The sequence below is a fragment of the Anomalospiza imberbis genome, chromosome 20, assembly GCF_031753505.1.
Source record: "Anomalospiza imberbis isolate Cuckoo-Finch-1a 21T00152 chromosome 20, ASM3175350v1, whole genome shotgun sequence".
Taxonomy (NCBI): domain Eukaryota; kingdom Metazoa; phylum Chordata; class Aves; order Passeriformes; family Viduidae; genus Anomalospiza; species Anomalospiza imberbis.
Window position 1 is genome coordinate 3,309,064 of NC_089700.1, and position 24,885 is coordinate 3,333,948.

At 57.5% G+C, this 24,885-nt stretch overlaps 4 protein-coding genes and 1 non-coding gene across 8 annotated transcripts; 1 reads left to right on the plus strand and 4 right to left on the minus strand.

The window, feature by feature from the left end:
- Positions 1–124: 124 nt before the first annotated feature.
- On the minus strand, positions 125–5,924 carry BUD23 (BUD23 rRNA methyltransferase and ribosome maturation factor). Its single transcript, XM_068210152.1, has 12 exons — positions 5,841–5,924; positions 5,666–5,703; positions 5,240–5,335; positions 4,971–5,053; positions 4,791–4,887; positions 3,640–3,736; positions 3,202–3,252; positions 2,587–2,672; positions 2,323–2,368; positions 1,730–1,788; positions 644–733; positions 125–506 (listed from the first exon to the last, which is right to left on the minus strand). Exons 1-12 carry the CDS (start codon positions 5,886–5,888, stop codon positions 452–454), a joined length of 846 nt encoding a protein of 281 aa, XP_068066253.1. The 5' UTR covers positions 5,889–5,924; the 3' UTR covers positions 125–451.
- Positions 1,183–1,315, minus strand: LOC137485993 (small Cajal body-specific RNA 20). The gene has a single exon (XR_011005538.1). It is a non-coding gene; the product is annotated as a small Cajal body-specific RNA 20 (non-coding RNA).
- A 127-nt stretch (positions 5,925–6,051) lies between the features above and the next one.
- DNAJC30 (DnaJ heat shock protein family (Hsp40) member C30) lies at positions 6,052–8,382 on the plus strand. Its single transcript, XM_068210032.1, has one exon. It carries the CDS (start codon positions 6,062–6,064, stop codon positions 6,686–6,688), a length of 627 nt encoding a protein of 208 aa, XP_068066133.1. The 5' UTR covers positions 6,052–6,061; the 3' UTR covers positions 6,689–8,382.
- Positions 8,383–12,843: 4,461 nt separating this feature from the next.
- On the minus strand, positions 12,844–15,746 carry VPS37D (VPS37D subunit of ESCRT-I). 4 transcript variants are annotated; one of them, XM_068210034.1, is made up of 5 exons: positions 15,496–15,746; positions 14,485–14,656; positions 13,888–13,970; positions 13,571–13,750; positions 12,844–13,489 (listed from the first exon to the last, which is right to left on the minus strand). In XM_068210034.1, the coding sequence occupies exons 1-5, from the start codon at positions 15,616–15,618 to the stop codon at positions 13,217–13,219; spliced, it is 831 nt and encodes a 276-aa protein (XP_068066135.1). In that variant the 5' UTR covers positions 15,619–15,746; the 3' UTR covers positions 12,844–13,216. The 4 variants fall into 4 exon arrangements, with proteins under 4 accessions (XP_068066135.1, XP_068066136.1, XP_068066134.1 ...); XM_068210035.1 differs by having other exon boundaries at positions 13,586–13,750; positions 15,496–15,745; XM_068210033.1 differs by having other exon boundaries at positions 12,844–13,570; positions 13,601–13,750; positions 15,496–15,728.
- A 2,259-nt stretch (positions 15,747–18,005) lies between these two features.
- Positions 18,006–24,545, minus strand: LOC137485599 (fibrinogen-like protein 1-like protein). The gene is made up of 4 exons (XM_068210153.1): positions 24,388–24,545; positions 22,079–22,222; positions 20,096–20,158; positions 18,006–19,066 (listed from the first exon to the last, which is right to left on the minus strand). Exons 1-4 carry the CDS (start codon positions 24,389–24,391, stop codon positions 18,432–18,434), a joined length of 846 nt encoding a protein of 281 aa, XP_068066254.1. The 5' UTR covers positions 24,392–24,545; the 3' UTR covers positions 18,006–18,431.
- Between the last annotated feature and the right edge of the window lie 340 nt (positions 24,546–24,885).

Below are 24,885 nucleotides of genomic sequence, written 5' to 3' on the forward strand. Positions count from 1 at the left end.
TTGTCCTCATGGATCTAGTGTGGATCCTCTGCAGGCAGAGGGGAAGCTGGCAGGGAACGAGGTACCATAGTCCCACCTCAGTACTCCCAGCACCAAGGGCAGGACGCAGGACACCAGCAAACACTTCAACGCTTTGACTCTTTAGTGAGGAACTGGATATCACATCCTGGCTTACCTGGAGCTCAGCTGGCTCACTGCACTCGGGAAGGTAAGTGATGGCACCGTAGAGCACTGCCCAGCAGCAGTGCCAGAGCACTGTCTGCACCTTCACCAGGGAAACAGGCCTGGAAGCTTTGCTGTTTGGCAGCACCTGAGCCAGTTTGTACCTTTAAGAGCCACAATGAGCAGTCCCAGCAAGTCCCCAGGCGTGGGGTGCCACCTGTGCCATCCACAGGAGGCTCTCTGGAGGCACCCACATGCCACCTTCCATGCCAGCAGCGTGCAGAGCAGTTCAGAAGTGAGGACGGCGCTTCCTCCCTGTGTATTTCGTGTCTGCTCGCACCTCCCTGTGGGAAAAGCAGGGAACAGCTCAGCACCACCTGCAGGTCACTTCGGGAGGGGACGGGAGCGGGTTTGTGGCAGGAGATTGGACAGGTGACAGCAGGCCAGCCCGACCTCTGAGGCAGGACTCAGCTGGACTCACTTGCCCTGGCGTCGCCTACGCTCCTTCTTCTCCAGGATCCAGTCCCGGCTTTTCTTCACAGACTTGCCCTTTGCATTTCTGAACCGTGTCCTGTGGGGAAAAGTGGACAGCAGCTGGAGAGAAACTGAGGTGTGGGGGTACATTCCTCTGCCCCAGAGGATTGCCACCCAGAACTGGGTCACAGAAGTATGAGTTTCCCTCCCACCACCCTAGGCAAGAGACTCAGCCAGCACTGGGGCAGGTGGCCAAACTCCAGACACACTGGAGGAGGAAGTTGATTCCAGCCCTGGCTCGGAGCTGAGGGATCCTGACCTATGAACTCCAGCAGTCCAGCACACCCCCAGGCCATATCCCATGTCACACCAGCAGCATGCTGCTCTCTGGGATCTCAGGGCATTACAGGCTCATGCACAACCACCATCCCCTTGTCTGCTCTACTCCAAACAAGGCAGACAAAGTCAGGCTTCCTACAACATTCCCAGCTCTGCTACTGCCCTCCAAGACCAGATAACCCCTTAGACTAAGTAAGCGAGTAATGGCAATGTAAGAGGCAGGAAAACATGGCAGCCACAAGCTCCTGGCAGCCACGACAACGTTCCTCTGGTTTTTGTTTTGTCTCTCCCAATGGCTGCAAGAGGGGCTCCTCCCTACACCACTGCTGTGGGAAGAGACAGGGCCAGCCGCAGAAACCCCCAGGCCACAGCTAAGGCCTGGACAGGAGAAAAAATGAATGCCAGGACTCAGGCACTGCAGCCTGCCTCCATCATGAGCCTTGCAAACATTCCCTCTCCCACACCACTGCCAGCTGGAGAGCCCAGTGCTGGGCAGAAAGCACTGCTCAGCTACAGCTCTAGGGTAAGCACCTACAGCCCCATGGAAGAGTCCTGGGAACTAACTAGTTTTGTTCCCTGTGTCCAGGCCCTTGGGAAGATAAAGCAGTCCTGTCCTGGGCTGCTGTGAGTCCTCCCTGTCCTTTCCCTCCCATTGCTTCTCATACAACAGCAGTGTGATCCCCAGTAAAGCTCAGCCCCCAAAGGCCCCCACTCCTTGTTGGGGAGGACCTGCAGCCTCCCCCCCACACAATACCTCTCATTGGTGAACTTTGCCTGGTGCAGCTCTTCACTGGCACATTCAGTACCAAGGCCCTGGAAAGCAAAATTGGGAAGTTGTGTTCTCCTCTGGACCAGGCACAGCCCATCAAATCTAAGGGGAATGCAGGGATCTGCAAGGGGAAGGACCAGAGCAGGAATAAACTGGTCTTCCAGAAATCGTGGCAAAAAAGGCAGATGTCAGAAGAACAGCTTTGAAGAGGGAAGGCTTAGATTGGATATGGGAAGAAATTCTTCCCTGTGAGGGTGGGGAGGCCCTGGCACAGGGTACCCAGAGCAGCTGTGGCTGCCCCATCCCCGGAAGTGTCCAAGGCCAGGCTGGGCAGGGCTTGGAGCAGCCTGGGATAGTGGAAGGTGTCCCTGCCCATGGCAGGGGTGGAACAAGATGAGCTGTGAAGTCCCCTCCAACCCAACCATTCTGTGATTCTATGAGAGCAGGGCTTGGTGACTGGCAGAAATTGCATAAATGAAGTCACATCTGCACTCACAGAGCTGTTTGGCTCCCACACTGCCCACAGCTCTTCCACATCATCCAGGACAGCAGCTCTGCTGCCTCATGGAGGCCCTCACCTTTGGTAATGTGCCAGATGTCCCAACAAAGAGACAGAGGAAGAACCTGAAAGAACAAGAATAAGGAGCATGAATGTGGGATTCAGCATGCAAGTCTCAGTCCCCAGGCAAGACTGAGATGGTTTATAACAGAGTCAGATCTAAGCTTTAACCTCTGTCCAGAACTGTATAATGGGAGAAGGAACAGCTCAGGGGAAGGGAAAAAAAACAAAAACTGCTAAACCCAGGCTTCACCCCAAACACACACAGAGATCCAGGACTCACTTCTTGGCTTTGGCACTGTTGGGGTAATCCACCACCATTCCTCCTGTAAATCCAGCTCTCATGGCTTGGGCTGTGATGAGCTCCAGCTGAGAAAAGCAGCAGGTGCAAAGTTAATTAGCAGTCATCCCCCAGGAAAGCCCAAGAGGACTCTCTCTGGGAGTACCACACCTGACTGGGCATTCCCAAGAAGGACTGCTCCTCCTCCTGCTAAGCTCTGCACCTATCTCCTGGTTCTGCAGTCCCATCCAGACACCAATTCCCTGCCTTTGTTGGTTCTCCCTGCTCCTCAGCTAGCCTGGGTTAGCTGGCACAGCAGACTCTCCAGGAGAGAGATACTGGGCTGGATTTTCCAGACTTGAGTTAAGCCAGTCTTCAAACCCACACTTACATCCTGTCCCATCACTTTAAGGCTCAGCCCAAGACAATCTCTGAAACAACAGAACCTGTACAAGGTATCCTCCTTACAAGTTATTTCTGGGGGCTCCTGAAGAGCTTTAGAAGTGGCAGGCAGGACAGAGACACCGCCTTGATGTGGAAGAACAGGATGCATTCAGAGCCCCAAACAGTAAATGATTTCCCTGCCTGTACCCCCTCCAGCTGACTGATGGGCTGTACCTGCTCTGAGTTCTCGGGGTACAACTGCAGCACAGCTCGGGATCCTCGGGCCTGCAGGAAACAGAGCTGATCACACACCTGCCCCAGTGCAGGTAATCCCTCTGGGTCACCCCATCCCAGCCCAGGACACGAGCTCCCTCCTCCCCAAAACCTCCAGGAAAAAGCTCCCAGGAGAGCTGCTCAGCCCACAGAGCTGGTGAGGCACAGGGGGAACACCAGGTATCCCAGCAACATGAACTGTTAGGTTTGGAAAAGACCACCAAGACCATCAAGTCCAACCTAGATGAGAGGCAGCACCAGGCAAGAAGGCAGGCAGTGGCTGCTCCTGCCAGTCCTGCTTCAGAGCAGCATTTACTGAAAACAACCTGACTCCAAGTACCTTGCTAAAATGCAAAGACATAAGAGCAGCAGACTTGGCAGGTAGAGGGTGGCACTTACCAGGGCAGTATAAAGAGTGGAGAAGAATCTGTAGAGGCGTTTGGGGGGGCTGTGTGACTTCTTGTCAGCATTACAGAGCCACTGCACTGCAGAAATACTGAGAAGGAAAATAAGACCCTCAGGACAGTCAGTGGTTCCTTCACAGAGCTTGCCACCTCCCTTTGAGCTGAATTCCTGCACTAGGCATGTGCTGGGCCTCAGGGAAATTAAATAATTTCCTCCGTGTTGCTTTGCCTTCTGTTTCACAGCTACAAAAACCCCTCTGGAGGCTCACTAAGCCAAAACTTAACAAGGTGCATAAGTTAAAGGACAAAAGCACCACCAAGCATCCCCTTTAGTCCAAGTTCTCAAATCCTAAAATGACAGAATGCTTTGGGTTGGAAAGGACCTTAAAGCTCAGCTTGTTCCAGCCCTTGTGGGCTGGAACACCTCCCACAAGACCAGGTTGCTCTAAGCCCTGTCCAACCTGGCCTTGGACACTTGCAGGGATGGGGCAGCCACAGCTGCTCTGGGCAGCCTGTGCCAGGGCCTTCCCACCCTGACAGGGAAGAATTTCTTCTCTGTATCTGACCTGAATTTTCCCCCTTTCAGCTTGAACCCCTTACTCCTGGTCCAATCCTTACAGTTCCTGAGGAATGCTGGAGAGCTCAGCTGTGTCCCTTGCCTGGCCAAGCAGGTTTTCCCAAGGAGCAATCTAAACCAGAGCTTTTGGCTCAGCAATGGACAGCCCTTGCTTCTTCCCAGCTGTTCTCTAAGCAGGTAAGTCCCCCTGTCCCCTTCATCCCAAAGCCAAGCATCAAACCTTGCTCCAGGGACTGACTTTTCTAAGCTATGCCACTTTATATTTTGTTCTCCTCCCTGAAGCAAGTCTCAGCCATCCTGACAATATCCCCAGTTTTACTTTCTTTCCTTCAACAAAATTCCCAGCTGACCAGCACAAAAGGACAAGCATCACATGGGAAACAGCTGTCACAAGCTGCTTCTAACATGCAGAATTTTGGAGGTTTGTCCCGGAGTGATGGAGCCAAGTTGCACAGAGCAAAGAGAGCGGCTGACAAGGCCAGTGCCTCTCACCTGTGACTGACCAGGTGTGCACCGTGGGTGCTGTGCAGCTCTGGGGGTGTCAGGAGAGCTCAGCTACACAGACTCACCTGATACAGCCATCAAACATGCCAGGCCTGAAGGGAATGCCATGACCCACATCTGCCAGGAGAAGGTCTCCTTCCACCTCCCTCTCCACGGCCACATCTGCACAGAACACAGCACAGCTCAGGCAATCAGCTGCCACGCCCGGGGCCTCTGAGGGTCTCCTCAGGGGAGGCTGTGCTCACCCAGCATGGCGGGGCTGATGTCCATGCCAATCCAGTAGTGACCCTCCTCAGAGATGTAATCCCCACTCAGCCCTGAGCCGCAGCTAGAGGGAGGAAGGGGGAAGTGCTGGGCTCACGGGGCTCTGAGGCTGTGCTGGCCACACACCCCCAAGCTTACAGCAGCCTGTCCCTCTTCTGCAGCACACTGCCGCTGTGGGACCTGGCCAAGCCCTTGCCCCGCGCACCCCTCCAGCCCCACAGTGCCACGGAAGCGGCAGAGCCCCGCTCACCCCACGTCCAGGAGGAGGCACGCACGGTCCTCGGGCAGCCCCAGCAGCTCCACAGCGCGCTCCGACATCTGCGACTGGATCTCCACCACGCGGGAGCTGAGGCACGGCACAGCGTGGGCGACGGGCGACAGCCCCCGCACTGCGCGGCTTGAACCCGCACCGCCTCCCGGCAGGATCCCACCCCCGCTCCCCCCGGGGCTCCCGGCAGGATCCCACCCCCGCTCCCCCCGGGCCTCCCGGCAGGATCCCACCCCCGCTCCCCCCGGGGCTCCCGGCAGGATCCCACCCCCGCTCCCCCCGGGGCTCCCGGCAGGATCCAGGACCAACCCCCCAGCCCCGGTGGGTCCCCCCGCTGCCCGCCCCATGACGAGACCGCTCCCGCCGCACGAGGGCCGCGCCCGTCCCGCAGCGCTGCTCCCGCCGTACTTCTGCGTGTACTTCCGCGCCTCGGCCTCATCGTAGAACTGTAACGAGAGAGCGGCGGGGGCGCGGTGAGGCCCGGCCCCAGCGGAGCCCGGTTGCCCCCCAGCGGAGCCCGGTTGCCCCCCAGCGGAGCCCGGTTGCCCCCCAGCGGAGCCCGCTGCCCTCCGCCGCCGCTCACCAGCTCGGGCGGCCCGCGGTGCTCGGGCCGGCGGCCGCTGCCCGCCATGCTGCGCCTGCGTGACGTCACTGCCCGGCGACCGCGCCGCCGCTCGCCGTGCCGGCCCGGTCGGCGCAGCGTCTGCATACGTCACCTTCCCGCGCCGCAGCTCCCGCCGGTGGTGGCGTCACTTCTCCGCGCCACGGCGCGCAGCATGGCGGCGGCCGGGCGCTGAGGCCGCCATGGAGCCGGCGGTGCTCGGGCGGCTGCGGCGGCTCCTCCCCGCGGCCCCGCGGCCCGGCCGCGCCCCGCCGCCGTTCCGGGCCGCGCAGACGGGCGGTGCTGGAGCCCCGCGGCCGCGCCGCGACCTCTACGAGGTGCTGGGGGTCCCGTCCACGGCGACGGCGGCGCAGATCAAGACGGCGTACTACGAGCAGTCGTTCCGGTACCACCCCGACCGCAACGCCGGCAGCGCGGCCGCGGCCGCGCGCTTCGCCGCCGTCAGCGAGGCTTACCGGGTGCTCGGCAGCGCCGCTCTGCGCCGCAAGTACGACCGCGGGCTGCTGAGCGCCGAGGAGCTGCGCGACGCGCCCCGGCCCTCGGGCCGCCCTCCTGCCGCCGCCTCGCCGCCGCCCCGCGCCCCCGCCGCCCGCCCGGGGCCCGTCCCGCCACCCTTCGACTTCGACGCCTTCTACCGCGCGCACTACGGGGAGCAGCTGCAGCGGGAGCAGCTGCAGCGGGCGCGGCGGGAGCAGCTGCGCCTCCGGCGGGAGGAGTCCGCGGCACAGGGACGCCTTCGGGTCCTCTCCGATCTCTCCATCGGGCTCCTCTTCTTCCTGGGGGTTGCTCTCCTCTACGGCCTCAAGTGACAGCGGGGCCGTGGCGGGGCTGGGCAGCCCGCGGGGTGCCCAGCAGCTGCACAGTGTCACCAGCGGCCTGGGGATGTCCCCTGCACCACCCCGTGTCTGCTCTTCAGCCTGCGACATTGCACTCTGCCAGCGTGACCTTCAGGCACAGGAAACGACCCGCAGGCTTCATGGGCTGTGAGCTGACCCCTGTGCCAGCGTGACCTTCAGACACACAGTGCCTGTGGCTGGCACAGGGTGTGACCTCTGGATGCCCTCTGTGGGCACAGCCTGGGCCAGGCCGTGCTGTGCCACTCAGCGTGACCTTGCAGAGGTGGCGCAGGAGCTCTGGATGTGCCCCCTCAGCCAGTACCACCCGCACAGTGCCTGACAAGTGAGCACGGTTGCTGCACTCTGGACTGGCACCTGTCCCCTCCTGTGGCACAGCTGTGTCACCTTGGTGTGCCTGCAGAGATTAAAGGCTGTCAGAGGTGCTGTGTGCTGTGTGTGTTCAGGGCTGCACTCACTTGTGGCTCTGGTTTCTGCTGATCCCAGAGCTGTGCTGGTAGACCGTCTCTGGGGAGCTCCTGATGTCCCAGCTGCATCAGCCTGCTCAGAACGGCAGGTACAGGAGTCTCAGATCCAGACTTGAGAAATGAAACCCGAGCCCAGGGTGCCTCATGCCCTGGTCAGGGTGTGACATTGCCTGGAGGTGTGGGAAAGCACTTTGGTGTCTGAAGTCCTCTGTCCTGTCTAGGGCCTGCCAGGAACTTCAGCCAAGCCCCTCCCTCTGAGCTTTTTGGCTGTGGTGCACCTGTGAGCATCAGGTGCTATTCTCTATGTTTTACACGTGTCTGAGCACCATTTGCACAAGAGTATTTGCCTATTTAAATGCTGAAGTGTTTGAAGGACTAAAGATTGTATTTCTCAGAACCTTTTCTCTGTCCTTGGGTGAAGGTTCACCTGTGCTATGCTGCTGCTACCTGAGCTGAGGGAGAGAAATTCATGGCAGTGGCCTGAGCGTGCCAAAGACTGTGTGGGACACTGGGTTTGCTGTCAGTGGGGTGAGCAGGAGCCCAACCCTTGTTCCCTCATCACCCAGACCCTGGGTTGTGTTTTGTCCCAGCACAAGAATGTTACAAGTGAAAGCCCTGTGTTTTCCACTGTGGATTTCTGTGATCCTGCTCAGAGCCTGAGGCAGTGGCACAGCAGGGACCACCGTGCCTGCTGGCTGTGCAGGATTGCTCTCTGCCTGCTCTCAAAAGCATTGTGCCACCTCCAGCTGCACGCCAGAGGCTGCTGCATGCTTGGACTAAGCTCAGCCCAGGGGCAGAGTGAGCTTTCCAGGATCCCCACTGGGTGCCAGTCTGTCCCTTCACTGGGATCACAGCTCTGGATGTCATCGGGGCAGACACAGGAGCCTGGTGTACCCTGGCTGCAGAGGGAAACTGCAGCTGTGGCTCTGGCACCTGCTGATGCATTTTCATGCTCATCTTCATTCTGTAGAGCAAATCACTCCAAAGATCGGAGGTAGCTTTTTGGGCAGAATTTGGCAGGAAACATTACTTTCCAGGCTGGAAAAGCCAGCCATGTCCATGGCACTAGGGAGCACTCCTCTAGCTCTCACCCAAACATGAGGTTTGGCAGTTCCTGCTGCTGGTTCTTCCTCCTCAGGTCTCTGTGATGTATCTTGAAGATTAAAGACATCCAGCCATAAACTGGTGACAAAATGACACATCTTTCTTTTGGTGGGCCTGGGTGGTAAGTATTCCTTGCAGTTGCTGGAAAACAGGGGTGAGGGACAGGCAGGTGTTTCACATCCTGACTTCAGCCAGTGAAGAAGAGGCCAGGGAGGGGAGTTCTCTTTGCCTTGCTGGGAAGAGGTGGGCATGCAGCCTGCAGGCAGCAGGGCAGGGTGGCCTCTGGACCACCATGGCCATCCCTGCTGCTGCTGGAGGTCCTGTTCTGTGCTGCCTGGACAGAGGAGGGTGCCCTAAAACTCTCCAGTGTCACCTTTACTCTAGTCAGGCCTGACTGCTCCTCTGCTCTGGGAAGGATTTCAGGAGCTTGGGCAGCAAGTGGCTGGAGCTGGGCCAAATGCACACACTGCCTACCAGCTCCCAGCATACCACTGTCCTGCCCCTTTTTCTCCTTGTGTCAACAGTGTCATTGTATTCTTCCTGTTGCCCAGTTGTTTCCTTGATGGAGAGGTGCCAGGAGCAGCTGGGTTTCCTGCTGCTTTCCTTCAGGCAGGTGAGCACAGCCTGTGTGGATGCCAGGGCTGCATGGTGGCAGGGGCTGTGAGCTGTACAGGACTGGAAGGTGAGCAGAGGATAAAGCTCAGTAATTCCCTGTGGCCTTTACATCTCAGGAACCAGGATGCATCCTTGGGGACACTGACACACAGGGGGTTATTCCTGTGAGAACAGGAGCCCCAATTCCTGCAGCTGGAGCAAGGCAGCCATCAGCAGGGGTCACAGCAGGGAACAGCTTCTACTCCCAGGTCCTTTTCCTGCTTTGAGGATGTATCCAGTCCCTAGAACACAGACTGCAGCAGCAGCTGAGCTGTCCACAGCCCTTCCTGGCCCCTCAGGGGTGGGGTGAGGTGGCAGTTTCAGCTGGGGACTTCACCATGAGCATCCCGAGGCCTTTGGTGGGAGGAGTGTGATGGTCACAGCAGGGATTTCTTCCTCCTCAGTCTCCAGCCCACTGGGGCCGTTTTTACACATATTCTAGCACATCCTACCCCTCACTTCCTCGCCCTGTGGCTCCACATTTCACTTGCCTGCAAGTGATGTATTGTATTCATGTTGGATGCTTGTCCTTCCCTCTCTTACCCCTGGCACCAGGTTTTGCCAGGTGTCACCAAAAGGAACTGCCCGAGGGTGAGTTGGTGGTGGGGCCTCAGCCATCATTCCATGCCCACCCGTCCAGGCCTGGACTGCTCTACCCTTCACCCCAGGGGTTATTTTGCTGTTGCTCATTCCCACCCTTAAATCACTGACAGCAGACATCAAAGGGAAGCACCATAATTTGCGTAGTTAACAGCCACTTGGGAATTTGATGCTGTACAAGCTAAGGAAATCTAAGCTCCAAACTTAAACAAGCTGCATGGAGCCTGATGGCCCCATTACTGAGGCCTTCCAGGCTCAGTGCAGACCCCGCTCCCACCCCAGCCCCTTTTCATGGGCTGACGTTCCCATAACTGCAGGTTTGGGGTGCTGAGCTGCCCCCCTCAGCTGGTGGGTGCTTCAGCCTGGGACTGCAGGGTCTCAGTGCCTCATCAGGGCCTCCTCCTGCAGTAGCTGGCCTGCTCTTTGGAAAGGCAGGGGTCAAACCTGGCTGCTGGCAGATCTTGGATTGTGCCAGCTGGGCGGGGGACATGAGGGGCAGGAACAGGGAGCTGCAGGCTGGGGGAGTCCCGAGCAGCAGTAAGGGGTGGCCGTCAGCCTCCACCCCCCAAAAGGGGCTGGCCTGGCAGGGATGGGGGAGAGGGGACAGCCCTGGTACAGCCCCAGCCCTCACCTGTGTGGGCAGAACTCTGCACCCCAGTCCTGCTGCTGGTGGCTCTGCCCTCCCAGGGAAGGGCTGCTACGGTTGGCAGCACCCGAGGATGGGGGCAGCTCCCCCTCCCTTCAGCAGCATCCCCTGCAGCCACTCCTTGGTTAATAGAGTTAATTGTTAATAGACCTCCCTCAGCAGCCCCGGTGCCTGCTCCAGGGGCCCCAGCGGGGGCACATTGGCACCCCTTCCTGGCTGGTCCTACTCCAGGTTTGTACCCCTTTTGCACCCCATTGCCTGGGGGTTGTGGCTCATGGGATTCCCCGGGGGAGTGGGGGGCACCCCTCTTCTTCCAGCTGCTCTGGCTCTCCTGGGCTGGGGGCTGCTCCTTATCCAGCCTGGCTTTCACAGAGCCAGGGATGAGGGGCACCCCCAGCTCCCTGCCCAGCTCTGGCTGCACCAGCTGGCAGAGGGGCTGGGCTGGGCCCAGGCTGCTGCCTGGCCCAGCAGAAATAAATGTATGTGCACAGCCAGTGGCAACCTCCCCTCCTCCTCCTTCTCCTCCCCAGGGTGAGCAGGAGCACCTTTACCCTCCTTGACTTCATCCTGCAGGGCAGGGACAGGCAGGGAGAGCCACTGTGCAGGCAGGAGGGGCAGAGGGGGTCACCCGTCTACTGTCAGCATCTGCCTGTGAGCCAAGGTCCCTGCTGCCCTGTGCAGAACCTTGTCCCCAGTCCCAGCTGGCCTGTGGGGGGCCTGGAGCTGTCGGTGGCAGTGGGCAGGCAGATACCCCTCAATCCCCAGGGATACAGGGTGCACCAGGGTGCACAGACACCCTCTGCCAGGATCACCACAGCTGGGGTGTCCAGCCACCCAGCTGGGGCCAGTTAGTGTGTGCTCCAAACTGGAAAACTGGACAGGACAAGCTGCAGGGTGGCAGGAACTTCCCCAGGGCAGGGGCTCACCTGGCTTGGCAGCTTCCCAAAGCATCCCAAGGTTCTCTCCCCTGAAGTGGGGTGGTGGCCAGCCCAGCAGGACCATGGTTAGCAGGGCCTGCCCAGTGCTTCCTGAACTTGCCTGGGGTGCTGCAGGGACTGACAGATAGACAGACAATGCTATGGACTGACAGACACAGACCGTGGCAGCACAGCTTACCTTGGTGCTCAGACTGTCATTTCTAGTGCTGCAGCTCTCATAGACACACTCACCTTCCCCAGGCTGCAGAGGCAGCTGCTCACCCTGAGAGTCCTCATTCATGGGGCCACTGGGGTGACTCAGTACCTGCACAGGGCCAGGGAAGTTTGTCCTGGAGCTGGTGGCAGACCCACCCAGCCTGGGGCTGCCCAGCCCTGGGGAGATGTGCAGGGTAGGCACTGCCTGGGGAGATGCACTGCAAGGGCCTGGCTAGTTTTTGGGTGGCTTGACTGCTTGTGCCCCAACTCATGCCTCAGTGCTGTGCCTGGTCCTCTGTGGCAGGGCAGTGACAGCCCACCAGCACTGCCTGTGGCTGGGGCTCAGCCCAGGCAGGTGAGCACAGAGCCCGACTGGCAAACAGGCCTTTCATTGCCAGGCTGAGCCCAAAGTGGGACTCAGGAAAGCAGCAGGAGCTTTGTGAAACTCCAAATAGTCCAGTGACTACCACCTCCTCACATGCCAATAAAGGCACAGTGGCTGGTCCCCTATTTATGCTAGTTTTAAACCTGCTTTAACTGGTAATACTGGAATATTAGCCATAAATGAGGGCTGACGTCTGAAATAAGGCCAGGTAGCCTCAGTGGGGGAGGGTGATCAGACACTGCAAGCTAATGACCTGTATTTTGGGGTGTTTTGTAGCCTGAGCCAGGGCTTCTGCTGCTTGGGATGATTTCCAAGCAGTCTACATACCAGTGGCAAGATGCAGGTTGGGCAGGCAGTTGGGAAAGAGGAAAAGAATTATACAGCCAGACAGGCTCTGAGAGCAGAAGAAGAGTCTGAAACCAACCGAAATCTAAAACCAGCACAATGGACATGCCACAGCAGGAAACAAGCACCCCAGGAGGCTGCAGCTGGAGGAACCAGGCTGTACCCTGGGGGATGGGGAACACCACCCCTCAGACTCACCATCCATTGTGTGATACTAAGGAAAGGAACAGAAGAGCCTGGGATGAAACAGGCTGAGAGCTCAGGCCTCCTGTCACTTTTCCCAGTGAGGGCTGGTGGAATGGGGGAGGTGGACAAGGAATGACAAAGGGCACAATGGCCCCTGAGGGGATGAGAAAGGTGGACACAAGTACAGGCTGACATGACCAGTGGCTGCCAAGCTGTGAGCAAGCCCAGCTGGCCACAGGGTATAACCCTCCATGGGGTGAGGGCTTTGCTGCTGGCAGGAGGCTTCTCTGGGCATCAAAAGCCTTCCCCATGTGCAGGGCCAAACTGGTCCCTGGCACCTCTCTTGGCACCCCACTGGTCCATGACACACTCGGCACACTCCTGCACCCGTTGCAGGAGCTCTCAACTTCTCCAGGGAAGTGATGTCCTGAGCCAAGTGCAAAGGAAAGGTCTGGGGGCTCCTCAGGCTGGAGGGCCCTCCTTGGCTGCCAGTCACCTCCAAGCCTGGCAAGTGCTCCCTGGTAACTCTTTCCTCCCTGCCTGTTCATAGCCAGAGCCAAAGGGCAGAGCACAGAAAGAGCACAAACGGAGCATGAAAAGAGGCTTTATTTAGGAAGCATGTGGCACACCCAGTGCTCCTGTGCCTTTTCCCTGCTATCCCTCCCAGCTATGCCCACTGACATCCCTATGAGCCACCCACCCCCATTTCCTGGCACCGTTCCTCCTGCTGTGGATGCAGAGACCTCCCCTTGGCAGCTCCCCAAATGCAGGACCCCCTACCCGGCCACGGCACCTGCCCCAACCAAGTACCTCCATCCCTCTGTGAGCGCCCACCCACGTGCCTGCCCCACAGACCCTTTGGAGCTGTGCCTACACCACCCCCCACCCCTCATGCTCCTGCCCAGGTGTTCCTGCCCAGCCCCCGGGAGGCGTGGGAGCAGGGACGTCCCCCACCCTGCCCTGCTACCGGTGCGGAGGCTCCTGCTCCTGGTGCTGCGGCTGCTGCTGCCCGCGGCCGGGCTGGGGGCTGAGCACGGGGATGTGTCCAACGAGGCGCAGGGGAGAGCCCAGGCTGGGCGTTTCGGAGCACGGAGATGCTGGCTGCTGTCCCAGGGCCGGGAGATGATGCTTGGGAGGTGCAGCCGGCACGGGAAAGGGCACAACAGCCTCCGAGGGGATGAGGAAGGCAGGCACAAAGCCGTAGGACAGATCAAAGGCTTTGGGGGCTACTCCACTCTGCAAGGGGGCAAGGCGGGCTGGTGCCATGCCAGCTGGGGCACCTGGGCACCCCGCAGGGCCCACAGGGTCCCTGCCCACCTGGTCCTTCTGCACCTGGTCCTTCTGCACCTGGTCCTTCTGCACCCGGTCCTTCTGCAGCAGCTCCTGCAGTTTCTCCAGCTGTGTCCGGCAGACGTGGGAGCGTGTGCGGCTCTGGCAGAAGGACTCCAGAAAGGACTCGAGGGGCAGGTCCTGGGCCAGGAACTGCTTTATCTGTGCCTGTGGGATGGACAGTGGGACTAGAAGGATCACCCGCTGGACCCTGGGCTCTTCTGCAGGCCCTGGCACATGGGAGGGCATGGAAAGCACTTCTTGGTAAGGAAGGGATAACAGCACAGGGGTCTCAGCTAACTCACCTCTGACTCTGCTTCGGAGGCATCAAGCTTGGCTTGGAGCTGGCCAAGGGCGCTTTGTGGGCTCCACTTCTCCAGGTAAACCTCTGTGTGTCAGAAGGGGATGGGGCTGCCAACCTTCCCCTGGATACCCCTGCTGCTGGGGTTGCTGTCTTTCCCATCCACAAGCATCAGCTCCCCCACTCCTTGCACTGAAACGCTCCCAAATACATCCCTGGAGCCACCTGCACACCACAGCTTCCATCCCACCCTGGCACAGGTTGCCCAGAGAAGCCGTGGATGCCTCATCCTTGTAATTGTTCAGGGCCAGGTTGGACTGGGCTTGGAGCAACCTGGTCTAGGAGAAGGTGTCCCTGCCCACAGAAGAGGATGGAATGAGATGATCTTTAAGGTGCCTTCCAACCCAAATGATTCTGTGATTCAATGACCGGTCCCAGCTAAGGATTTGCTGTGTCATAGGGAGCATCATCTCCCACCACTCCTGATCATGGCTGAACCATTTCCCTGGGGTAGGGTCAAGAATGCTGAGCCCACCTGGACCCTCATATTAACAGGGGTTGCTCTGGATGTGCCTCAGCCCATAGGCTGCACCCCACTCACCCAGGCGCTGCTGCTTGTCCCAACATGCCTCTCGGATCTCCTGAAGCTCCTGGTACTTGATGGCCAGGGAAGCCTTCCCATCCTCCAGCCGTGGGCGCAGGGACAGATTCACCCTGGCCTGAGTGCAGTTTGAAGCCAAACACATTTCCCGCTCCAGCTGTAGGCTCTGGAACTGTGGGAATGGCATCGGGGCCGCGTGTGTCAGCAATGAGAGAAATGGGCAGAACCAGTCAGATCCACCACCTTGCTGGGCGGGGGGCAGTGTCCATCGGGGGTGAACCCTCTTTGTCTGCACTGTCTCCTTCCCTCTGCTTTGCCTGGAAAGGGGGTGCATCCCGGGGGAATGCAGCGGCTGGAGCCGGGCTACGCAGGCTGGCTAAACCTGACCGCGGCAATCTCAGCGCCGGCTGCCCAGCCCCTCTGCAGGGAAAGCGCTCGGCAGAGGACATGGATGTCACGGAAGGGACACGCACCCTCCCCTCGCTGCGCACACACGTCTGCACTCGGGGCCACCGAGGGAAGACGCTGAAATCGGGCCGAGAGCGATTCCACAATAACCCGCGCCCGTTTCCGCAGCGGAGCCGGGAGAGCGCGGGGCTCATCCCGGCTGCGGAAAACGAGACCGGGCTGGAGGGCGGGCGAGGGGCCGGGGCCTCATCGGCTCTCGGGGATGCAGGGGACGGGGTTTGGTGGCCATGGGTTTGGTGGCCCGAGGCTTCGGCACCGGGAGCCCCGCGCAGCCGCGGCCGGGACGCCAGGGCGGAGGTTCCCCCGCCCCACCGGTGGACTCTGCGGCTCCTCCGGAGCCCTCGGGATTACGGGCGTCAGGATAAGGGCAGCGGGCGACGGAGCCGGGGCGGGCGGGAGACACCCGGCCCCGCAGTGCCAATTCCCGGGCCGCGGGCGGCTCCACCTTGCGCACCGGGACAGCCCCAGGGCAGCGAGTGGCGCACGGCTCGACCCTGCCGGCTGCGGGACACCGGCCCCCGGCCCCCCGGCCCCCGGCCGTACCTTCCTGCTGAGGCGGGCGGCGCGCTGCAGCCGCGGCTCGTCCTGCAGCAGAGCCCGGAGCTGCGCCGTGCTGAGCGCCCCGAGGCGGCGCGGGGAGCCGGGCGGCGCCGCGGGCCGGGACATGGGCCGGGTCCGGGATCGGGATCGGGATCGGGACCGGGACCGGGACCCCCGCCCCCGCCGCCGGGAGCCGCGCGCGCCGCCTCGCGCCCGCCGCCCCCGCCGGTCTTAAAGGAGCCGCAGCGGAGCACGGAGCGCTCCCGCTCCGCACCGCGCCGCCCCCGGCCGGGGACACAGGCGCTGCTCTGGCTCCGCGCACCCTGCACCCGCTGCGCGCAACCCGAACCCTCTGTGCGCACCCTGCTCCCGGCTGTGCGCGCCCTGCTCCCCGCTGCACGGATCCTGCACCCCGCTCTGGGCAACCTGCACCCCGCTGTAGGCAATCTGCACCCCGCTGTAGGCAACCTGCACCCCGCTGTAGGCAACCTGCACCCTGCTCTGGGAAACCTGCACCCCGCTGTAGGCAACCTGCACCCTGCTCTGGGAAACCTGCACCCCGCTGTAGGCAACCTGCACCACGCTCTGGGCAACCTGCACCCCGCTGTAGGCAACCTGCACCCCGCTGTAGGCAACCTGCACCCTGCTCTGGGCAACCTGCAGCCACTGTGGGCAACCTGCAGCCACTGTGGGAAACCTGCACCCCGCTCTGGGCAACCTGCACCCTGCTCTGGGCAACCTGCACCCACTGTGGGAAACCTGCACCCTGCTCTGAGAAACTGCACTCGCTCTGGGCAACCTGCACCCACTGTGGGAAACCTGCACCCACTGTGGGCAACCTGCACCCACTGTGGGCAACCTGCACCCACTGTGGGAAACCTGCACCCCGCTCTGGGCAACCTGTTCCCCACTGTGCGCACCCTGCACCCACTGTGGGCGCCCTGCACCCGCTGTGGGCAACCTACACCCCGCTCTGGGCAACCTGCACCCGCTGTGCACACCCTGCACCCACTGTGGGCTGTGGGCAACCTGCACCCACTGCGGGCAACCTGCACCCGCTGTGGGCGCCCTGCACCCACTGTGATCACCCTGCTCCCCGCTGTATGGATCCCGCACCCCGCTCTGGGCAACCTGCACCCACTGTGGGCAACCTGCTCCCCGCTGCACGGATCCTGCACGCCGCTCTGTGCATCCTGCATCGGGCTCTGTGCATTCTGCACCCTCAGTGCACACCCTGTGCACCCCGCTGTGCAGCCGCAGCCCCCCCGCACACCGAGTCCCTCCTGCTGCCACCGCGGTTTCACTCGGCACTGCCCCGCCCTGCCCTGTAACAGCCTGGTGGCTTGTTACCCACTGGCTCAGGAGGGGTGGGAGCCGTGGGGCACCCTGTCCCAGGGGCACCCTGTCACCGGGGCACCCTGTCACAGGGGCACCCTGTCCCTGGGGCACCCTGTCCCTGGGGCACCCTGTCATCGGGGCACCCTGTCCCTGGGGCACCCTGTCCCTTTGGGCACCCTGTCATCGGGGCACCCTGTCCCTGGGGCACCCTGTCACTGGGGCATCCTGTCCCTGGGGCACCCTGTCATCGGGGCACCCTGTCCCTGGGGCACCCTGTCCCTTTGGGCACCCTGTCATCGGGGCACCCTGTCCCTGGGGCACCCTGTCACTGGGGCACCCTGTCACCAGGGCACCCAGACACCGGGGCACCCTGTCCCAGGGGCACCCTCTCCCTTTGGGCACCCTGTCACCGGGGCACCCTGTCCCTGGGGCATCCTGTCCCTGGGGCACCCTGTCATTGGGGCACACTGTCATCGGGGCACCCTGTCCCTGGGGCACCCTGTCCCTGGGGCATCCTGTCACAGGGGCACCCAGTCACCGGGGCACCCAGTCACCGGGGCACCCTGTCCCTTTGGGCACCCTGTCACCGGGGCACCCTGTCCCTGGGGCATCCTGTCACAGAGGCATCCTGTCACCGGGGCACCGTATCAGAGGGGCACCCTGTCACGGCTGGTCTGTGCAGCCCCTTTGTCCCCACTTGGACCAGGAACTGCTGCCACAGGGTCACTAAATGTTTGCAGGGATTCAGAAACCTAGAAGAAAGATTCCAGGACCCCTCTAACAGCCATGTCTCCTTGCTCTACCAGCTTCTGACCCTGGCACAGGAGAGCTGCTCTTACAGCCAACACCAAAGCTGAAGCTGCTCTGTGGATCCCCTCCCTATGCTGTGCAGATCACAGGGCCTTTATCACAGTGTAACTGGGTTTAATTTTCTTATATCCATGAGAAACACTCAAGGCTTTCTCTCTCCAGGCTGAATAACCTGGTTTAGTGGAAGATGTCCCTACCCGTGGCAGGGGTTTTGGAATGAGATGGGTTATAAGGTCCCTTCCCACCCAAACCAGGCTGTGATTCTATGATAAGCCTCAAGACTCCAGTCCTGACTCCTGACATGGGATTTCTTGGGTCTCAGGGGAGAAGATCAGAGGTACAGAACAGATGTTGTTACTGAAGAATGAGCTCAAGCAAGCATGTTTATTGGATGCTTTATCAAACACTGCAGAGAGGCTCAGAGTATATGGAAATTTGGGGCATGCAGCTTTTTTGCTTTCTGTGAGTTCTGGAGGCAACAAGGAAACCCTGATGTAACTCCAGGGCTATGTGTTTTCCTCCTACAGGGAAGGTATATGTGGAATCCACAAATTTCACAAGTGTTTTTTTAATTCTTGATTATGAACATAATAACAAGGAATCATTGGCAAGCACAGGGGAACGGAGCTGAGCAGAGGGGAGTCTGCAATTGGAGAGGGGGACTGTAAAGTGGCATTTCATTAAAGCCCTGCTACCCTTGTGCTCCTCACTCTGCTCCAGAGAGGCTCACACTCTTTGGCCATGCAGAGCCTTTGCAGAGCGTCCACTGTGGACAGGAGGAGGAAGAAGCACTAACAATATGAAGCTGGTTTAATGAGGATAAGAGAGGCTTTGCAGTTCCCCTTGCACAGGTTGCCCCATGTCATGCCTCCCTTGTAATTCAGCCGCACGGAGTAACACGATGAGTACCACCACCCGCCCTCATAGCTGTAGGCACAGTTCTTACTGTAAGTGTCCTGATCCTGATCCTTTGTAGAGAATTTCATGTTGTCATGCATGTTGTTGGGATTGTCTGAGGTCATGGCATCCCCAGCTGTCCCATTGTAGGAGCCCAGCCTCAGCCGGTAGCCGTGGGACTCGTCTTCCACGCTGAACAGGTTGTAGTCTGCGAAGCTGAGGTTGTCTGCGGAGTCCTGGATGACAAACCTGACCTGGTAGACCTTCTGCTTGGCAATCTGGTGGATGTACTCGGTGCCCAGCCAGTACTCGGTACGCACGTTCCCGAAGCCAAACTTGTAGGTGCTCCAGGACTCGGCCCAGGTGACCGGTGTGTCCCTCTGGTTCCTCTGGATGACGGTCCAGCCCCCGTGGGTCACGTTCATCTCGCAGTACACCACGAGGTGGTGGAGCCCTTTGGGCTGGATGATGTAGACGCCGCTGTGGCTTCCACGGGGAATCTCACTGCAGTCCTTGGGCCAACCTGAGGCTGGAAAGAAGAGCTGGTTATTAAATCCCTCTGAAAGGGATGTTTTTTTGGGGGGGTATTTCTTTTGTGTCTACGTCCTTTTGTACACACATTCTTAGGCTGCATTCCTGCCATGTGCTCACAGGAGTAAATCAAAATCTTGGCATGATCAATGCAAGAGTTGAGCTTCACATCTTCCTAGGACAGGATTCAAGCTGATGGAGACACACTGTGAAAATGTCTGGTGAGACCAAGCCAGGCATCGCTGTCACCCAAGGACCCTCATCCAGGGTGGTCTGAGTCTCAGTGATTTGCCTGTGTCATGCAGATGATGCATCACCACAGAAAAACGCAAATCTGGGGGACAAAGTCACTTGCTGGTACAGCACAGAAGTTTAGTGCTTTGCCCCAGAGAGGGTGACCATGGCATCCATATCTCTAACAATTAAATCAGTCCTTGGGACCTCAACAGGGCAAAGCCATTGTTGTTCTCTGGCCTTACCAATGTAGCTCTTATGAGACTTCCTGACTTGTTGCATTTGATTCTGGCCTTTCCATGCTCCAGAGTGTCTGTACCTCATACAGCAAACAGCTGAATGTACCTACACACTGCTCCACTGGAAGGAATTTGCTCCACTCCCAGTACCTCTGTCACCAGTTGTCCCCAGCCAGGCAGGACCTATCTTTGGCCTTATGGGCTAATGCTGACTCAGCCAGTTCAGTAATTCTGTCACATCCAGTCTTCTCATCGACTGTGTAGTGAAAATAGGAACATGACTAATCACCACTTCCCAGTAATGAAGCATCACTTTCCAGTTTGGACCTTTATCTGTAAAATTCCCCATGCAAAAGCACCTCATCAGGTACTGAGCCCAGGACACAGCTGGTAGCAGAGTCCCCTGAGGTTGTGAGCTGTTGCACCTCTGCAGCCCATCAGAAAATCAGCATATTCCTGGCAGGAGCCAGTGCACGTGTAAGACATGGGAAAGTTGTCTGAGAGCTCTTGGTGAGCCCAGTGATGGTGGAACCCCCCAGCAGATGCAGACTCACCATGGCTCACAGGTGGGTGGTGGGCGATGTCCCTGGCCTGTCGGACGTGTCCATCACCATCATCTAAATTAACATAGGAGACAGGGGTGAGTGTGGGGACTAGACATGTCAAAAGCCTGCTAGGAGAGCTCAGTCTTCTCCAGATGATATTTTTCTGTTACTTGTCTTAATTCCAGGGCAATTCACCAATTTCAGATATCAGCAAGTTGGTAATTTGGGGGAATTTACATGGTGTTAGAGTGAGGCTGATGCTTTTTTGGTGGAATGGATTTGGGCATACTGTGTAGGAAAAAACCCCTAATGGCGGTGGCAACACTGGGAAGATGGTTGTTAGAGTGCAGCAGCAGCAGTTAGGGACTTGGGAAGAAGAGGGATTAAAGAGAGGGGGAAGAAATGCGAGAGCAGACACAGAAAAACTGGCTCAGTTGCTGGGAGCTGGGAGAGGTGTCTGCTCAAAAGGGAATTTGAAGGGTGTTACTGGAAGAGAGGATGGTTTAGAATGAGTTAATGAAATTCTTTTGCAAGGACATCTCTGTATCCACTGATGGCTGTAAATCAGAAGGATCAGTCACAGGCTTATGGAATCACAAAAGCCATTCCTGTCCCCTCTCTTAAAAAGACAATCCTGCAGCTGCTGCTGTGACATCCTCAAATACCTGCTCCCTTCTTTCAGTCTCATCTGGCACTGTCTCACCTCCTCCCTTGTTAAGTGTTTAACTTAAGCCTCTTGCACTCTGCATAAGCCCATTCCTGACACATTCTGCCTGCCAGACTTCTGACTTTCTGAATTTTGATATTGACTCTCTTTTTTACCTGTGTGGAGTGGGAAACACTCATGTGGCATGGTCTGGAGGACTTTCCTACCATGGCATTTACTTTTACTACAGCCACATGAAGCTGTTCACTCATGTTTGTGCTGCAAGGCAGTCTGCCTCTGCTCCTTTCTGCCTTCATACCCCATCCCTTTGGAAGCACTCCTCTCCAAGTCAAGACTTTGGAATGCTGGCCTGTCTCTTCTGGCATGCATTCATGCTGCTGTTGTTTTCAGAGCACGCTACCAGTGCTGTAGGTGAGAGATCACAAAATCATGGAATATCCCAGGTTGGAAGGAAGCCACAAGAGTCATCAACTCTAACTCCCTGCAAAAGACAACCCCAAAATCACACCATGCTTCTGAGAGCATTGTGGAGCCCAGAGCACACGTTCTTTCTCTGTTCAGACTTTCTCTATTCAGTTCTTGCTGAACTCTTGTCTCATGCTCGGTGCTCCCTTTGCTGGCAGTTTCCTGACAGGTGATCTGAAACCAGCATCAGACACTTGGACCTTGAGCTCCTCTGCCAAGCACACTTTCTCTTCCCTTGGAAAGGAATCAGCTCTTTCTGTTGTGCCATATCCCACCCACAGCCTCTGTGTTTTTTTTTCCTGAGCATTTCTTCAAGGCTTCCTCATTGCTCCTCATACCTGTAGGTTACTCTGTGCCATCACCTGGCTGATTGCCCTGTGCCAGTGCCACTGCTTAAACTCTTTGTATTAACTTCATTTATTTCCTCTCTCTATTGAGGTCTCCCTTGAATTCAGTTATCCACTGACCTTGTTATTTCCAGAGATGGGAACTGTTCTCCATGTCCTCAAAACACACTGGGAGCATCTTTAACCCTTCTCCAAGGAAGAGCACATGGCCCACAAGACTCTGGGCTTGGTCTTGCTGCCAAATTGTCCTTTCTCCTGGGATCCTGTGAGCTCTGAGCTTTGGGCTTTTCTTCTGTCCCTTATGGACAGAAGAATGCCATGCAGGAGATGAGACAGGCAGCAAGCAGAGGGGGACCCTAAGGTTACTCTTGTTCCAGTAAGACACTCTCAGGTCAGTATTAAGTCCTTCCTTGGTGTGACAGAGGTGTGGGCAGGCTGGTGAGGATGTAGGCTCTGTAGGATCTGACTGATCAGGACCTTGTTAGCCTCTTCCTGTTGCAGGGCCATACTTACCGAGCTGGGAGGACTCTGGGGGAGCATTCATAATGTCATCCATCGTGCCATTGAGGAGGTACAAGTTTCTTATGTCAACATCAGGAAAAGATGCTGCCAGGGCCAGCAGGCAGGTCAAAAGCAGGAGACAAAGGCACTGGGTAGCTGAAATGGGAAGACATTGGAAGAAAGAGATCATAACTCTTCTATTGGAAAGCCACTAATCCCATTCAGAGTAAAACAGGAAAATAAAACTCTGTGTAGAGCTCCCTCAGAGCCATGAGCCCCATATAGACAAGTTCATTTAGATGAGCTGTCCTATACACATTAGCAGGAGTCATTAGTGGTGGCACCTGCTGTAGTGGTATTTGAGACCAAAGAATTGCCAAAACCTTGTCCAAACCCAAAGTGTCCATAATCAGAAATTTCTGTAAAACTCAAGACTCTGGACTAGACATAACAAGCAGGGTGAACACAGAGGGAGGGATCCCCTTTCTTCCCAGCTCCCACCATGCTCCCATGACACATTCACAGAATCCCAAAATCACTGGGTTGGAAGAGACCTTCAAGATCATCGAGTCCAACCCAGCCCCAACACCTCAACTCAACCCTGGCACCCAGTGCCACATCCAGGCTTTGTTAAACACATCCAAGGACGGTGATTCCATCACCTCCCTGGGCAGCCATTCCAGAACTTTATCACCCTTTCTGTAAAAAACTTTTCCCTAATATCCAACCTATATTCCCTTTGGCGCAGCTTGAGACTGTGACCTCTGGTTCTGTCAGTGCTGCCTGGAGAAAGAGACCAACCCCCACCTGAGCACAGCCACCTTTCAGGAGCTGTGGAGAGTGATAAGGTCACCCCTGAGTCTCCTTTTCTCCAGGCTGAGCACCCCCAGCTCCCTCAGCCGTTCCTCACAGGGTTTGTGTTCCCAGCCCCTCTCCAGCCTCGTTGCCTCCTCTGGACGCGCTCGAGTGTCTCAACGTCCTTCCCAAACTGAGGGGCCAGGACTGGACACAGCCCTCGAGGTGGGACCTCAGCAGTGGTTTGAGCTGGGACTGCCCTGGGGCTGTGGGCAGTAAGACCCTGGGGTCTGGGTGGGAACCAGGCAGGGCTGTGTGTGTGCAAGCAGCATGACAAAGAAAGGCAGCACAGACCTCCAGGAGTTAGGGTGGGTCTGGGGTAAATTATGCCTTTTCTGTGGTTATGTTGGTTATGTGGCTACTTCAAGATTTCCATATGTGGACAGCTGTGGTCTGGTCTGCTCTGGTTCAGAGCACTAGGAAAAACTAGCACACCTTTTGCAGTATTCAACCTAAGTAAAATAACAGAAAGTTTGTCATGATTCCTAAAGAGTGGGACATTGTGGAGCTGCCTGCCTGCTTGTGGGGAATTCTGTTCCTGATAAGACACATACAGCTCATCTGGCAGATTACTGATGTGAATCCCTCACTGTTCAAAACCAAGCAAAGCCAACACCTATTGCATTTCCCAGGGGTACCTGGGTTTGGCACCATTCTCTGGGATGCCTGAGAAAGAAAATGATCATGGATGCCAGCCTGGAACCACTGTGTGGAATTGCAGCCACCCTAGAGATAAACACCCCGTTCTGGGAATGCTCAGAGATGTCCCAATCTATCGTGCTGCTTACAGTTTTGCAGCAAGTCTTTTAAACACACTTCAGTCCAGCTGATTCACTTCTCAGTTCCTACATAACATTTGGTGTGTTGATATACTTGTGTTTAGGCACATGTTTAAAGATATTTTTCCTTGAGGCCCCCAGGGAAGAAATGCTCCCCCCACTGCCAGCCCTTCCCCTGGGACTGGTCATGAAAAGTCTGCATAGGAAGGAGATGCAATGGAGGATCAGCCTCTTGTGGGTGTTCTGCTCGGGACAGCAATGTGCTTTTGAGCATCTGACCTCCAGATCTGGATACCTGGTCAATATCACACATTCAACGGGAAAATCTAAAAAATCCCTTTTCTACTCTAGATTATTTAACACTTTCTTTGGAGAACTGAAAATTGCAAAGAATGGTAAATAGGAAACTTGTAAAATGGTCTGTGTGGCACTTCAGGGCTACACTGGTACAACCTGGAAATAGCAGAGCATGCAGGCTCCTGCCCCAGTCCCAGCCCAGGGCAGAGCAGGCACAGACAAGGCAATGGACTCAGCACCAGGATATCCAGGGTGTGGGGAGGACAGACCCCACAGCAAAGTAGTAGCCTCTGAGCTGCAGCCACACACAGAGGTCCCATCCCATCCCATCCCATCCCATCCCATCCCATCCCATCCCATCCCATCCCCTCCATCCAACCCTACACTCACCCATGCTGTCTCTGTGGGGACCCTGTGGAGCACGAAGCTGGGTGGTTTTGGCCTGGCTGGAGGGCTGTCCAGCCTGAAAGTTATAGGGTTGAGCAGGTGAGGGGGTGGAGGCATGAGACCCAAACCTCGGCACTTGTCCTCTGGTTGGCAGCAGGAGCAGTGGCTTAGGGCTTATTTGCTCTCCACCATCAAGTGATCAGTCCTCAGACAATGAAGCCGGTGTGTCACACAGGTGAAGAGCTTTCTCCAGAGGTAAAGCAAATAATTTGGTGCCAATAAGCAAATGTCTTAAAATAACCACAATTCAGGGTGCAGTGTTTCCCCAGGGAATGACGTTCTTGGGGCATCTCCACAGAGCTCAACTGGTAAGTAAACACCCAGGTGACTTTCACCTCCTGGATGGAAATCAAACATCAGGTGTAAATCACTCTCTTCAGAGTTGACATTGAGCTCAACAGCCCCCGGGAGCCCCACAGACCCTTCAGGGAAGAGGTACTC